Source organism: Xiphophorus couchianus, chromosome 12, assembly GCF_001444195.1.
Source record: "Xiphophorus couchianus chromosome 12, X_couchianus-1.0, whole genome shotgun sequence".
In the NCBI taxonomy this organism is placed as follows: domain Eukaryota; kingdom Metazoa; phylum Chordata; class Actinopteri; order Cyprinodontiformes; family Poeciliidae; genus Xiphophorus; species Xiphophorus couchianus.
The window spans coordinates 1,813,951-1,830,241 of record NC_040239.1 but is presented as its reverse complement, the minus strand read 5'-3'; the positions used below and the strand labels follow the sequence as shown (position 1 = coordinate 1,830,241).

Sequence of the window (16,291 nt, the reverse complement as noted above, 5' to 3'; positions counted from 1 at the left end):
ATATTTATGACATAAAAAATACCTCCTACAATCAAATACATTAAAGCTAAATAAAAAAATATTTATTTTCATTTTATTGTATAACAAATAACGTACAATAAACAGAAATTGTGTTTAATCCATGTGTATATTTTAATATTTATATATCCGTTATATGATTGCAAAATTATGAGAATATCTATTCCAATGTTTAACAATAGATTTGTACTAAAAGCTTCATTTTACCCAAAGTAGTTCGAATTTCCGCGTTTGCGCACTTGCTCTGTTTTTAATATTTCAAAATAAAAGTCACCTTCATCACGATGACCGCTTCGTCTTACTTTTTAAATAAAAAAGAATAAGAAACATCATAAAAATATAGCTAATAAAAGCATGATTACGATTATTACTTTTAAATTTTGTTTTAATTTTAATTGAGAAGTATTTTAGGTGCACGAGCTCCTTCCTGTGCGCGGTTAAATGTAACGGAAATGGTCCCGAAGCGCCTGCTGGTGTCACCCGGTTTATGTTCCGGCGCGCTGCTGGCTGTCAGCCTGCCCGCTGCTCGGCTCTGATAGCCGGGGATGCTGCTTGCCGCGCCGCGGACAGAGATGGAGTTCAACCGCAGAAACAGCGAAGTGACGGACGGAGTTTGAAACAAAGGGAGGGCGGTTGGCGTTAGTTCACCGCCTGAACTCGCCGATCGGGGAGCTTTTCCCCATTTTTTTTATACCGATAACAGAGAAATCAAAAAGTCCCGGTGAAGATGAAGCTGCTGAAGCCGAGCTGGGTGAGCCACAACGGTAAGCTGCTTGTGCAGGAATCTGTTGGACCAAGTTGTGCTTTTGTTGTCGGAGGGGGGAACTAGTTGAGGAGGTATGATGGTGGTCCTCACTTGTTTTTTATTAACTCACTTTCCTGTTCTCAAATATTCCAGAATATGGGATGAAAACATCCCATAATTTTTATTTTAGGACACATATTCTCTCTGTTGAATAGATTTAAATTAGCTAACACAGCTAGCTGGTTAGCCCCCAGACTAGCTCGGATGCCCCGACGCCAAACCACCCAAAAAATTATCTACGTCCACAGCTAATATGTCAAACTGGACATTTTGATAAATATCTTTCCCGCTTCGAGTGACATTTTCTCAAACTGCTGACAGTTTCCAGGCTGAGCTGGAGGAAGCTTCCAGCTGCTGTTACTTTGGAAAGTTAACCGCTGAAGGAAACGGCCTGAACGCGGAGCTGCGGCTGCAGGTATCGGGTTAAACTGAACACCTGAGCAGGGCTGTTAACAGCTACAATATCGCAGGTCACATATTCAGTCTCTGCAGCTCATAACTGATATTTACATCAGATTATAAGCTGCAGAAACTTGAGGTTATTTTTCCACATAACTGTTGACGCTCCAAACAGTTGAACTGTTGTGCCACAGTTTTTCCCTCTTAATGTCTGAATTCATGTTCAGTTGTGTTTTTGCTGTCAATCGATATTAAACTAAGTATGAATTATAAATTGAAACATTGCATCTCTCGTTAGTATATTTAAGGTTGTTATGATTGTGGTCACGCAGTAGTTTGAAATTAAGTCAAGCTATGTCTCTTCCCAACATTACAGGGTTTTAAATACAGCCAAATTTATTCGTTGCTTCACTGTTTGTTTTGTTTTTTTGCTATTCAAAATAATTTTCACGAATTGAATCTCATCCTGCAGTGTGTCTACTTTGAACTTTGATTCTGCAGGTTTTTTACTGCCAGTTATCAAGCCATGAGAATCTCATAACCATTCAAGCTCTTGATGTTTCATAACTTTAGTTTAAGTTATTCTTTTTTTAGATCGAACACTTTTCTCTGATTTCTCTGCCAAGAACAAAGTAAAACTTTGGGGTTTGCTTCATGTATGCAGCATAAAAATGTAGTATTTCTGCTAGCGTGTCGTCAGAAACGCCGAGGTGTTTAGGGTTGAATCTGACTCCATCGTCATCCTGTATGCTGGTCCAGATGTTCAGCAGCTGGACATGAACTCAAACGTCCGTTTTGGTTTGAAAACACCTGAAAATACTGATGGAAATGTAAAACTTTCAAATTTATGCAGGATAATTGCAGACAGAATAATGTGACAGACTAGAAAAGCTGCAGGAACATCGTGTTTCCACATCTAACCTGTATTTACTTTGCACCTCTGTTCCACCTGTTCTGTCATTTAAATGCTTTTAACGCTGCACATTCCTGGGCTCATTACTGTCCTGCAGCTCCAGCTTGATTAAACATCCTGGAAAATTACCAGCACCTAAACTGACTCATGAATGGATAAAACCACTCATTTCTACTCCATTTTTATCCATTTCTATTAGCATTATTAGAGGAAAACTAAACACTAACAGGGTTGTTCAGGTTACAGCTGAGTAAATGTGCATTAACACAGAGATATAGATCTATGAGACAGAGGTGGAGTCGACCCAGAAGGTTCACCAGGAGCAGATTTCTTTCTAAGAAAGTCCTAGATTGCAGAGCGGGCGTGAGCAGCTTGGAGAGCAGAGGAGGAACCGGTTTCAGCTCGTCCCCGTTCGCCGACAAACCTGTTTAAAATCACACAATATCTGGGAAATTTCCATTAAGACAAAATGCTGGGATGTTCTTCTGATGCTGCCTGTGTTTGTGCTTCAACAACAAGTTTTAACTGTGGATTAAAGATGATTTGAGTCAAATGTTGACATGTTAGCGTTTGTGTTTTTCAGGCAAACCCATTTTTTCAGTCGATATTCATCCAGATGGGACGAAATTTGCAACAGGTGGACAAGGTGAGACGTCGTCCTGCGCTCCATTCTGTGGAAATGTTATTTCTAATAATTACAGTCATCATAAACTCATCTGTCTGTTTTTTATTTCAACAATTAAATGTGAAAGTCTATAAATTTATTATAATTAAATTTAAAGAATATAACCGGCTTAAATTTGTTCAAAAAACAAACCAAACGGTCAAACAGAGCACTCCAGGCATAATGTTTCTTTTTATTGGCATGTTTTTAATTTCTTTGTTCTACATTTATGAGTTTGGATACATTCTTAATATCATGTTTTATTATTTTACATTATTATTATTCCTATTTTACTTGCCAGTAGTTTTTAGACGTACTGTGTAGAAAAGTCGATCGAGGGACGAGTTGGATTGGGACTGTTCTTTTATTCAGTTTGTTTATGTACTCTGAGTCTGTCCCTATCAAATAAAATAGTTAATTAAATAAACAATGATTTTCTATAATTGGATCATAAATGTGCTGCAGGTTCATTGATAGAGATGGTAGCTTTGAATCTAACAGGAAATGAAAGAAATACAAGATGATTCTTTTTGTCTCTGATTTTTAATCAACTCAAATGAAAATTGCAAAGTAAATATTGTTTAATGATGTTTTCCAGAGTGAAAATGGAAACTCTCCTGATGGAAATCACTGATTTTAAATGTTTGTTTTGCAGGGGAGGATTCTGGGAAGGTGATGATCTGGAACATGGCGCCTGTCCTCAGGGAGGAAGACGAGAAGAATGAGAATATTCCCAAAATGCTCTGTCAGATGGACAATCACTTGGGTAAACAATCAAGTATCAGCTCTGTTTGTGTTGTGACTGAGATGCATTTTTATATTTCTTTAGACCGAACTTTAACGGTTGTAAGGTCCTTCAGTGAAAAGTGGGTCCGAAGCATAAAAATAGCCACATAAAACAGAGTTTATGTAAAAATCAGAACTGTAATATGCTGCAAATCGTTTCCGGTCTGAATGGAAATGATCCACAGAATTTCTGCATCATCTCTGTGTTTATCACCAATCAGTTGCTCTGATAAAACCCTGGAGCCTGAAGGTTTTGGTCAAGATGTTGATTAGTTCACTGATCCAGTTTGAATTCAGGTTTCAGGCATCAAATTAAATGGATGTATAAATATTAACAAAATTGTCAGTTTGCCATTTAAAGTGTAACTTTTGCCAGGAGCCACTGAGGGGCGTGGCCAAGAGTGGAACAGCAGAGGGAACGCATTGATGCTAGCTTAGCGACTTTGTTGCTATATTCAGCAACATTTCAGACCCTTTGATGATTAGTGACAAATCTGGTGACTTTTTTTTCTGTTAGAAAATTTTAAACCTGGAGTGAATGTGTGTGTGTGTGTTTCCTCTGCAGCCTGTGTGAACTGCGTGCGCTGGTCCAACAACGGGCTGTGCCTGGCTTCAGGAGGAGACGACAAGCTGGTGATGGTGTGGAAGAGAGCGGCGTAGGTCCACAAACCGCCGCCGTGTTTCTCAGAAACGGTCCGTTCTGTCTGAGACTCCATGTTTGTCTCCGCAGGCTGATCGGCCCGAGCACGGTGTTCGGCTCCAGCAGCAAGCTGGCCAACGTGGAGCAGTGGAGGTGTGTGACCATCCTGAGGAACCACACCGGAGGTACGCCGCCGCCGGCCGCCATGTTGGATCCGTCTGCTTCTGGTGCTCAGTGTTCTGCTGTGTTTGCAGATGTGATGGATGTGGCTTGGTCGCCTCACGACGTGTGGCTGGCGTCCTGCAGCGTCGACAACACCATCGTCATCTGGAATGCTCGCAAGTTCCCAGGTGGGAGAAAACTCAAATCTGAAAACTGGAACCCTGACTGCAGGAAGAACCGATAAATCAGGAGGAATCCAAGTGAATCGCAGAACAACTCCTCGCTTCTGTGAACGAATCTGACTCCAATCCCTCTGATTGTTCTAGTTGGTAAAATTCAGCAGATGAACTGGTTTCCAGTTCCAAGGCAGCTTAGTCTGTAAAAGGTCACAGTTTCCGACCCAAAGGTCGCACTGGACTTTTTGTTTTCCATAATTTTTGACTGATTTTTGAAAGATGAAAAAACCCTGTCAGTCTGTTTTTATTTGTAAATTTTCAAATGGATAATAATGACACAACAGTCAGAACTTCACACAGAACCACGACTGAAATGTTTATTTCCCCAGAAAAGATGTTGGATGGAATCTGCCTTTGGTTTGTGCAGTGATATAATCGAACTGTTCACTGTTTCCTCAGAGATGGTGACCTGCCTGCGCGGCCACACGGGCCTGGTGAAAGGTTTGACCTGGGACCCGGTGGGGAAGTACATCGCCTCGCAGGCTGACGACCACAGCCTGAAGGTGTGGAGGACGGTGGACTGGCAGATGGAGGCGAACATCACCAAACCCTTCAACGAGGTGCGGCGCTCAGGCTGCAGCTGCTGCTCTCTAAAACTACCCAACATCCACAGCGCTGAGCTAACGCTAACCACCAGGATTAAACTACCGGGTCTTCAGGACTACAAGTCAAAAAGTTTTTAATGTTTTGTCTGGAACTTTAAATGAGGCTGAAGTGAATCGGTTGACTCGGCTCTATGAACTCTGTAGTTTACAACAACATGGTGACCATATGTGCCAAAGTTTGTTCACAAAACATAAATATGATTTATTTTGGAGCTGAAATGATTAATCGAGTATTAAAATAATCGTCGACTAATTTAGTAATCAATTAGTCGTCTGGATAAAAAGACAAAAAAGCCATTTGCTAAAAGAACAACACAGTCAGAGCTGTGATTAAACCTAAACTGTACAGAAAATACAAACATTTTGTATTTAAGGTAAAAAGAAAAATCCTTTTATCTTAAACCTGCTCTACTAAAACACCAAGTGGCATTTTTAACTTCACCCAATTTAAATTATGACCTTCTGCCATCCAATTAATCAATAATAAACAGATCAGCCCTATGATGTATTGATAAGTTGAGCAAAAAGGCCTCAGTTGCTAGGCAACCGATGAATGAGTGCGTTAGTTGATTCCACCAACACTGCAGTTCAGTGAATATTCTAGTTATTGAATATTTTATCAATCATATTGCTTGTTGTGTCTATCGTGATACATATTTCTATTGATTTATTATAAAAATGATTCTCTTTTGTTTTGACTGAAGTGTTTTGTAAACTCGTGTTGCAGTGCGGCGGGACGACCCACGTCCTGCGCCTGTCCTGGTCCCCGGACGGCCAGTACCTGGTGTCGGCCCACGCCATGAACAACTCGGGCCCCACCGCCCAGATCGTGGAGCGCGACGGCTGGAAGACCAACATGGACTTTGTGGGCCACCGTAAAGCCGTCACCGTGGTGGTAAGGAGGCTCCGGCGACGCGTCCAGCCCGGGTTTTACCGTCCGACCCGCCCACCGACGCGGTTCTGTTGGTTTTGCAGAAATTCAACCCAAAGATCTTCAAGAAGAAGCAGAAGAACGGCAGCTCTCCGAAGCCCAGCTGTCCGTACTGCTGCTGCGCCGTGGGGAGCAAAGACCGCTCGCTCTCCGTCTGGGTCGGTCCCGCTCAGCCGCTCACACCAACCAGAACCAGAACCAGCCCGTTTCCTAACGCATCCCTTCTCTCCTCAGCTCACCTCACTGAAGCGCCCTCTGGTGGTCATCCATGACCTGTTTGATAAATCGATTATGGATATTTCCTGGTGAGAATTTGACAAAATCATCCTTGAAAGTTCTTGAATTTCATTGAGGGGTTTTCAAGGTTTGGAAAGTGCTTACTGTTCAAAATGCACAATTTTGTAGTAAAGAGCAATCTAACGTTTGATTAAAAGCCTAAATTTGAAAAATATTATTTACAGTTGAAACCAGATGTTTTCATACAGCTGACAAAAAGACAGATTTTTATTTTTATTTTGCCATCTGAAATTAAATCAGACTAAAGTTTTCTTTTACGTCAATCATGATCAAAAGTATTTCTGTTTGCTAAATGCCAGAAAACAAGAACATTTTTAGTAACATTTACTGTAACATGATTTGTTTGGATGTAATGAGTATTTATTATTCCTGCACTGCAAAAACACAAAATCTTACCAAACATTTAGTCTAGTTCCCAAATGTCTTCAAACAAGACAAAACTAACTTAAAAGTAACTTTTAAGAAGATGTAGGAGTTTGTTTTATGTCAATAATTCCTTAATATTGATCAAAAAGTAGTTGGCAGATTATTACATGTTAAACATTTTTCCCATGTTACTTTATTTTAGTTTAGCTTGTCCCTGCTGCAGAATGTAAAACAGTCACATGACTTTATTAACAGTAATAAATGATGCCATGTAATAGTGAATTACTTTCTTTTTAGTTTATTTGTTTAGTTTTTTCTCTAAAGTTTGAAAACTTACCTTGAAAAAAGTTTTGCGGAGTTAAAGGTTCTGAACGTCTGTGACGCGGGTCTGAAGTGAACTCTGAGGTGTTTCTGTTGACCTTTAGGACCCTGACCGGTCTGGGGATGCTGGTGTGCTCCATGGACGGCACCGTGGCCTACCTGGACTTTTCCCTGGACGAGCTGGGAGACCCTCTGAGTGAGGAGGAGAAGGTGAAACACGCTGCAGCCATCTGCTCTGGCTCCTGTTACAAAACATCAGATAAAGTGTTCAGATTAATCATTTCTGATTAATTTAACATTTGATTGAGATTAAAAACACAACAGTAATTTTTTGTATAATTGAAACTTTTGAAATTACTTCCTGTTTTTTCCTCACATGATATTAATTTTATTCCCTCTTTGAATCTCATTTTCAGTTTGTTTTAATATTATTTTGATTTTGATCTTTATATTTAGTTAATTTTATTCAAAGAGGGAATATTTGCAGTGGATTCAGAGAAACATCTGTTCAGTAACCAAACCTCTACTGGGAGAAATGGTTTTCATTTGTGGAAGTAAAACTGAATCCGTGTCTAAAAACCGCAGAAGGTCTCAGAGTTAAACGCTCAGACAGGAAGAGGCTTTCTGCTGGTGACTGTGGCTCACAGAGGAGGAGGCTCTTCAGCCTGTAAAGATAAATGCAAACTGTTTAATATTCCCAGTGGATCCCTGGTGGATCCGGTGTGAAAAGCACCAGCGGCTCCACAGAAACCAGTAAAACTGCTGAGTTTCTGCCACATAAACACAAATAATTTTAAAGAAAAACGTCCAAACAGCTGATTTGGATCCAGTCAAAAACATTTGATCAGATCAAAACATTCCAACATCCAACATGAGTTTCAATCTTTTAGTTTTTCTGAATCAGTCCGTCTGTCTGTCTCTGCCGGTCAGAACACCATCCACCAGAACATCTACGGGAAGAGCCTGGCCATCACCAGCACCGAGGTCCAGCTCTCCACCACCATCATCGAGAACCCAGAGATGCTCAAGTACCAGCAGGAGCGCCAGAACTCGGCCCAGAACAACGCCGGTGCCGCCGCTGCCGCCGGGCCCGAAGCCGCCGCCCCCAAGGTCAACAGCGTGATGAACGGCGAGTCTCTGGAGGACATCCGGAAGGTGAGCCCAGTCGGGATAAACGGACCGCACCAGCTGGGAGGTTCTGGTTCTGATGGTTCTCCGTGTTGCAGAACCTCCTGAAGAAGCAGGTCGAGACGAGGACGGCAGACGGGAGGAGACGGATCACGCCGCTGTGCATCGCTCAGCTGGACACGGGGTGAGGAAACCGGCAGATTGGGATGTGAGCCGTTTTTAATGGGGCAGCGTCACTTAAAATCAACTTCCTGAGCTTCACATTATGTTCTGATGTTTCCCCTCATTAAAAACACACCTGCTGCTTTGATCTAGATCTGCACCGACTGCAGTTTGTGGCCTATCACCAATTTTAAAAAGCCTGACATGCTGACTGATTTAGGCTGACACCAGTGTTTTTGGTTTGAATCTTCGCTAAATATGGCAAGAAAGTCGCTGAATCAGCAACAGTGGAGAGACTATTGATAACTGCAGACATGACCTGGGTGGTGTGTCAGTCAAACCGCCGTCACTGCAGAGCAGAAGAAGATATTTGCTCTTTTTTTAGGAAGTAGATGAGATCGGCTTCCTGTCAGCCGATCACCGATCTCCCAGGATTAAGCAGATCAGCGTCGATAATTTGGTGCATCCTGCTTGATTCTTTCATGCATGTTTCCAGAAATCTTTCATTTCCATGGCAACCATTCAGCTGTGAATCATTTTTCATAATTGTTGCCTATGTGATGTTTTTATGATGAAAAGCACTTTGAACTGCCATGTTGCTGATAAACTGGACCTGCTGCCTCCTGGTTCACTCACTGACCGGGAAGTTTTGACCAGCTGCTTTATTAATTATTTACAGCCGATTAAAGAAAGTTTTGGGGTTTTTGTCTATTTTTGAGAATTATTCATATTTGAAACTCCAGACAGCAGGAACAGATTTATGACCATGTCCCCAGTTCCTGTTGTTCCTGGTTAAATAGTTTCTTGGTTGTAGTTGGTCTAAGAAAAGTCTTCATCCACACAAACCCACTGAATTACATGTTGATTTAAACATTAAGAGTCGTTTTTAGTTCCGTTAAACGGAGGTTATATGTGGATTAAAGCATAAAAATCTATTTGGTTTATCAGACTGAGTCTGTCCTGGTTCCTCTTTAGGGATTTCTCCCCGGCTCTCTTCAACAGCGCCCCCATCCTGCCCTCCGGTTCCTCCTTGTCCAATCAGATCGCTCCGCAGCTCAACTCCGACTCCAGCCCGGGTCAGCCGTCGTCTCTGGGCGCCCGGCCCAACCAGGACGGGCTGCTCATCTCGCCTCCTGCCGCCGGCGTCGCAAAAGTCCTGGAGGACGACAAAGACGGGTCCGTCTGGCCGCTGGGGTTCTGGTCCGGTTCCAGCCTCCAGCACTCACTCTTCTTCTTCTCTGGTTTCAGGCTGAAGTCCGGCCTGCTGCTCACCTCGGCCTCCAAGATCGAGCCGATGAAGGCCCTGGACTCCCGCTTCACAGAGAGGTCAAAGGCCACGCCGGGGATCCCGTCGGCCATCTCGTCCACGGCCGGACTCGCCCCTCTGGAGAGGTGAGCGACCCCGGGAACGGATCCTGAAAACGCGTCCGAAACCCGTCTCACCCGTTCTGTCCGTCCAACAGGCCGAAGGACGGCGTCTCCGCCCTGAAGGACGCCAAAGCCAAAGAGGAAACCAGCAGCGACAGCGAAGACAAGATGGCCGCCATCAACAAGAACCTGGCGTTCGCCAAGAGGAAACCCGAGCTGCTGCTGGACGGAGGAGAGGTGGTGGAGAAGAGGAAGAAGGGACGGCCCAGGAAGGACAAGATGGCCGCCTCCATCCCTCAGCCCTTCACCCAGGTAACGAGTCAAGCTGACGCTAAAGCTGCAGGACCTGACCTTTTAAACCTCTCTTAGGGTCTATAAAAAATGTTTTTTACATATTTGTTAAAACTGTCACCAAAAACAACAAATCAGAGCCAGGAGGAGGGTCTTAATGCTGTTAATCAACCTCATGTATGTGCTGCTAAATATTCTGATGGTGGAGAAACAACTTACCGTTACAGGAAAACCATTTATCTGTGGTTATGCTAACTAGCTTAGCAGTCAGGACAAGCTATGCTAACGGTAGCGTAGCAGAGGGAAACGGAGGGATTAGCAACACTAAGGCCCGCCTCCTGGCTCTGATTGGTTGTTTTTATTTAGCACTGAGAGAACCCAGAGGAGCTCCTTATTTTTATTTTCTCTTATTAAACTGGTGGCAGCTTCAACAAATACGTAAAAATCAATTTTTGTGAAAGTTACATACTGCAGCTTTAAACCAGAGGAGTCGTCGTTGTAACCTGACCTCTCTGTTTGACCTTTGACCTCCAGATAACTCCTCTTCCTCTGGAGCGGGAGCCGAGCAGAGCGGCAGCTCCTCCAGCTGCGGCTGCCGTTCTGCGGCTGCCAACGCCGAGTCCGCAGAAAACCTTCAGCCTGCAGGTAGCTGCTTGTAGTTTCCTTTGACTCAACATTTTTTAAATCCCAGAGAAAAATTTCTGATTAGATGAAAATATTAACGAAGCACAAATATTTAGGTAGTAATCAGAGATTTAGTTTTATTTGGCTCTGATTGGTGATCAACAGGTTAAATAAAGAAGGTATTTTTTAATTCAGTTTATTAAAAACTGCAACACTTTTTGGTCTATAAAAGCATCAAAGTTTTTTTTTTGTATTTAATTTTTTAAACCTCTTTTAGGTTTAATATGTGATAAAAGTTTTCGGCTTTGATACATAAATGAGGATAATCTGATACTTCAAATTTAATCTCCTTTCTTTGTTTTATTCTAAAGATATTTGTTTTAGATAAAGATATGTTTAAGTAAATATGTTAGAATTTAGTAAAGTCAGACGTCAGCAGAAAAAAACTATAAAAACACTATTTCCTCATTTCTCCTTTCATCAGCAGCTTTAGTAAAACCTCTGTAGTTTAATTTAACCTCCATCTTTGTTAAAAGCCGTTCTCTAGCAGGCGGTTTAAAGGTGTGTGTGTGTGTGTGTGTGTGTGTGTGTTCAGGTAAGCATGGATCCGTCTGTGTTCCTGGAGGTGGAGAACGATGTGTCGGTGGTTGCCGGTTCGAAGCTCAGCCAGCTACGTTGCTCCAGGGACGGGCGGGACTGGAACACGCTGCTGCCCAGCTCTGTGTTGGCCGCCGCGGGGAGCAGGTAGGGGGCGCTGTTGGCTCTCAGCTGAGAGAACCAAGAAGACCCGCTGAATTTTTCCTCCTCTCCTCCAGCGACGTCCTCGCCGTCGCCTGTGACGACAGGATGCTGTCGGTGTTTTCCTGCTCCGGGCGACGCCTCCTCCCCGCCATCCAGCTGGCCACGCCCGTCTCCGCCCTGCATTGCTCCGCCCACTTCGTCATGGTGCTGACCGCCGGAGCCACGCTGTCTGTCTGGTCAGCGCCGCACACTGAGACACTTCTACTGACGTTTGATTAGCTGCTTTCCTCATGAAGAGCAGGAAGTGGATGGTTGATGTTGGATAAACTGAAGGAGTGTGTGTGTGTGTGTGTGTGTGTGTGTGTGTGTGTGTGTGTGTGTGCGCAGGGACGCGCAGAGGCAGAAGGCTCTGGTGAAGAATGAATCTCTGCAGACCATTTTCTCTGGTGAGTCTAAATGTTATTATACTTTGTAAAAGTTCAAAGAACAATATTCACTTTGATTTGTTACCATAGCAACAATCTGATGTTGTGAGTTTAATCTTTGAGTTTGAGCCGTTTGTTCACAAATACAAATTAGTAAACTGCAGTTATAACTTGTTGGGTTGGCCAGTTAATCTACTCCCTCTCTTCCAGATTAAATCTGACACAGAAGCTGTTAGCTGTGCTAATGTTTTTAGCAGCTAAAGGGGCCCCTGGGTCAGATTCTGCTCCAGGCCTCATGCAGCCTGGGACCGGCCCTGCAGGATGAGTTAAATCCGCTGCACTGAGATTTAATTTAATTCTGCTAATGTGGCTTTAGTGGCTCTAACATTTCTGTCTGTTTTCAACAAGGGGACACAGAAACTGTTTTGGTTGGTCCAGTTTCTCAGATCTTAACTCTGACTGACTAAGTGGACAAAACATTTGATACGGTTTGATGCTTCGTAACCAGAAAAATAATACTAAAAATTATAATAAAATAATATAAACCCAGCATGAAGTTTGACTACGAGGCAAGTGTGATAGCTGGTTTCAGTCTGGCTCAAAAATAAAAAATAGTGTTTTTTTATTTATTATTTTTTCCTGAAAACATAAACAAGAAAGGTTTAGCCTGGCGGTGAGGCGTGTAAAGCATGGCGGGCCGCCAGGCCTATAATACACCGAGGGAAACCCTGCAACTTTATTCTATTAATATTACAACTTTACTTTGGTAATTAGAAATAACTCAACCTTATCCTGGCAGTAACTTTGCTTCACAGAGTTGACCTGAATTCAATGTCCAAATAAATAGAAGCTGAAAACGTGTCAAACAAGATGGTCGCCCTGGGCGTGATGACATCACTCTGAACTATGGAAACCCAACGAGTTCATTGGTGGAAAGTTTAAATCTTCACCAACCAAAAGTTCAGTGACTGAATGAAGTGGATGTGTAGTTCTGATTGTCCCGATGAAACGTCCATCAGGACGTCTCTCTTCTGACTGAACGTCTTCCTGTTTGTGTCCACAGGCGCTGAGACGACGGTGTCCCTGTCCCTGCTGACCCAGCAGGGCGTCCCGATCATCGGACTGTCCAACGGGAAGTCCTTCTGCTTCAGCGTGTCTCTGGAGACATGGTGAGACCCGGACCGGACCGGCTGACCCGGTAAATCTCCGGTTAATGACGCTGTGTCTCCTGCAGGACGCTGATTGCGGACAAAGGAGACTCTCTGGTCCAGTGCGCCGACTTTAGGAGCTGCCTCCCGTCGCAGGACGCCGCCGCGTCGTCGGGGCCGCTGGCCGTCGTTCAGGGACGCAACTTGAAGTAGGTCTTCCTGTCTAAGCTCCGCCTCCTGCCGCGGCGTGCCAGCTAACGCTTCCTGTCCCCCCCGCAGCGCCGGGCGGCTGGCGTCCCGCCTGTCCTCCACGCCGCATCACCTGCAGCAGAGCATGACGCTGGCCTTCCTGGAGAACCAGCTGGCGTCTGCGCTGACGCTGCAGTCGGCGCAGGAGTACCGCTACTGGCTGCTCATCTACGCCCGCTTCCTGGTCAACGAAGGTACCGAGCGCCACTACCGGGTTCTGTTCGCTCTGACCCGAGGCTGAGCAAACAGAACCAACACTTACTCTTTCTCAGTGATTTGTTCAACCAACACGGGCCGCCATGTTCATTTTCTTTACTCTGATCAACCAGAATCCGTTGGTTTGATCGTGCATCGATCCATTATTCTCACCTTTGTTACTTTTATTGTTTACTCCTGGAAATGATGAGATTTTAAATATATAAAAAGGAAATAAAATTAAGTTTGTAGTAAATGTATATTTATGAAAACAGGAAGAAGATGTTGAATCGGTGTAAATACGCTGGCAGCAGGTTGAGAAAAGCCTCAACAGGTGGAGGTGTTTGCTGCCCTTTTCCTGACCTTTGACCTCTACATGTTGTGAAGGGAAGATCTGAAGCTCCTCTCTGCTGACCTGACGGTTGACAGGAAATGATCAGAGTGAAAACTGCAGCTGGAGTCGGGAAGCAGAGAGACGTTATGAATTTAGTACAGATTATTAATCTGACAGATTATTATTCCTTCTCCTCCGTCCAGGTTCTGAGTACCGGCTCCGGGAACTCTGTAAAGAACTTCTGGGTCCGGTCCACAAATCTGCTGCTTCATCCTGGCAACCAACAACTTTGGTAACAGAACTTTATTTTCAGTTTCTGTTTGGTTAGAAGTCTGGCTGAATAAATCGCTGCTGCTGCCAATAAGGTTTGGCGACTGGATGAATTTATCCAGCATCAGCGACGGGCTGCGTCCGCATTTCTTTAAGAGAAATCTTTGTTTTTCTCTTTTTCAAAACTTTTTCCTGACCTTATCTACTTGTTCTGTGTTCGTGTCTCTTCCTGTGTCGCTGTTTTTAGGGTCTGCACAAACGCGAGCTGCTGCAGGAGGTTCTGCCCGTCATCGGAGAGAATCTGCGCTTTCAGAGACTTTTCACAGAGTACCAGGACCAGCTGGAGCTGCTCCGCCCCAAATAACACCCGGCCCGACCCGGATACACACACACTAACACACATGCAGACCGGACCCGCTCAGGTTTGGTCCCGCTCAGCCCGGTTTGGCCTGGAGCCGCTGGGAGTCAGTACCGAGGGGTTTTCTGGGAGTTTCTTCAAACATGTCTGCCTCTGTTTGGACTCTGGGCCTCTTCAGAACCTCTCCAGAACCCACCGGACCTCTTCAGAATCCACCGGACCTCTTCAGAACCTCTTCAGAACCCACCATTTTGCTTCTTTCTCCACTTTTCCCTTTGATTTCGCCTCTTTTTTTGTCTTTTTTTTTTTACCTGTGTTTTCTTTCCCTCCGACCCGATCCGGGATTTTCAATCATGAATTTCATGAGTTGTTTCCATGGAAACGGTGAGCGAATGGTCGGATCCGGCTCCTCAGAACCGAGGCAGAACCCTGGGCGGTGCAGCTCAGTGAGTTCTCCTGCTGTCCAGTCTTTGGGTTCACAGGAAGCACTTAATGAAGGTTTCTAGAACCAAATCAGAACCGGAACCGTCTGGACATCGTGTTTTTAGAAAACATTCATTTCCTGCTGGAATTGATTAAAATCAGGAAGTTGAAATGTTTTAAAGGTCATAATGTTCATCGTAAAGGAAGCGGGGCGGCTGCCGATGTGGGAAATCATCCGATCAAACGGAAATGTTTAATTCTGCAGTTTGACTTTCTGCCAGCAGGTGGCAGCAGCAGCAGCCTCAGTGTGTCGCAGTGAAAACGTTCCCCCTCCGTGTGGGCCCACCGGTCCGTCTGTACAGAATTTCTCTCTCCTGCTTCTTTTGTGTTTTCGAATGTTTGTAAAAGTTTTTGTAATTTTGTTTTGTTTTGTTTTTTCATTTTATATGAAACAAAACTTGCAGAAATTTTGTTTTGGAGCAAAAATGGAGATTAAAAGTGGAACTGATGAGTTTGTTAATTTCATGGTTTTTGGAGTTTTATTTCTCCTGCAGTAGAGAACCAGTTCAGCTCATAAATATTCATACCCCAGACCCCGCCGGAGTCCTGGCCTGAATCTGAGGAGGGAGCTGAAGATTAGGGCGATGGCACAGAGGCTTTCCAACCATCTAAACACCTGAGGTGACCTGTAGATAGAAGGATTTGATGCTAATGAGGATTATTCAAGAAAAGTAAAAAATTTGGGTGACTGCAAAAAAATGTTCCAACTGAAACTCCTTTTTCTATTGTTCATCTTTCAGAACCAAACCTGAATGAACATTTAAATCAATGTGCTGAAGGTGTGAATAAAGGTTATTATGGTTAACTAAAAATAACAAAAACTGATCAAACATTTTTAACTGAAATAAATGAAAACAGTAATTAATGAGGAAAACCTTTAACTAACTGGAACTATATGTATGTGTTTATATAATATCCTTTGTTTTTGTGCTAAAAAATTTGTTTATTAGCCTTTCAAACTGAAGTGAAAGATTTTTTTGTTTTCCTCCACACACAAGCAGTTTATGTCAGCCATCTGCAAATTTGACCTTTTTGACTTTTGCACCTAAAAATTAACCAAAGTATGAAAAACCAAACTGTAACTAATAAAAACTACATTAAAACTAAACGATATTTAACTAATGACTAGTAAAAACTAATTCAAACTGGAGAAAATGAAAACTTAAAACTATCATAACCCAGCCGGGTGTGAATACTTCTGGCTTTAACTGAATCAGAGTTTATAAAGATGAACGGATGACGACAGAAACCCAAAAGATTCTGGTTTAAATGTGACAAAAGAAAATGACCTCCTATAAAAAGAAATGTGTGATTTGTGAAGGATTCGTCTTAAAATCAAACAAATGGACAACCCTGAGCATCCTCTTCAGTC

The 16,291-nt window shown here is 43.4% G+C and overlaps 1 protein-coding gene across 1 annotated transcript; it reads left to right on the top strand.

The window, feature by feature from the left end:
• Window positions 1-494: 494 nt before the first annotated feature.
• Window positions 495-15,379, top strand: hira (histone cell cycle regulator a). The gene is made up of 25 exons (XM_028034136.1): window positions 495-782; window positions 2,719-2,781; window positions 3,455-3,565; window positions 4,151-4,241; window positions 4,316-4,410; window positions 4,480-4,575; window positions 5,023-5,183; window positions 5,956-6,123; window positions 6,204-6,317; window positions 6,394-6,464; window positions 7,248-7,353; window positions 8,074-8,298; window positions 8,370-8,455; window positions 9,409-9,609; window positions 9,682-9,825; window positions 9,897-10,113; window positions 10,627-10,737; window positions 11,312-11,460; window positions 11,532-11,693; window positions 11,845-11,903; window positions 12,946-13,051; window positions 13,117-13,239; window positions 13,310-13,473; window positions 14,012-14,100; window positions 14,326-15,379. The coding sequence occupies exons 1-25, from the start codon at window positions 746-748 to the stop codon at window positions 14,440-14,442; spliced, it is 3,066 nt and encodes a 1,021-aa protein (XP_027889937.1). The 5' UTR covers window positions 495-745; the 3' UTR covers window positions 14,443-15,379.
• The last annotated feature ends 912 nt before the right edge of the window (window positions 15,380-16,291 follow it).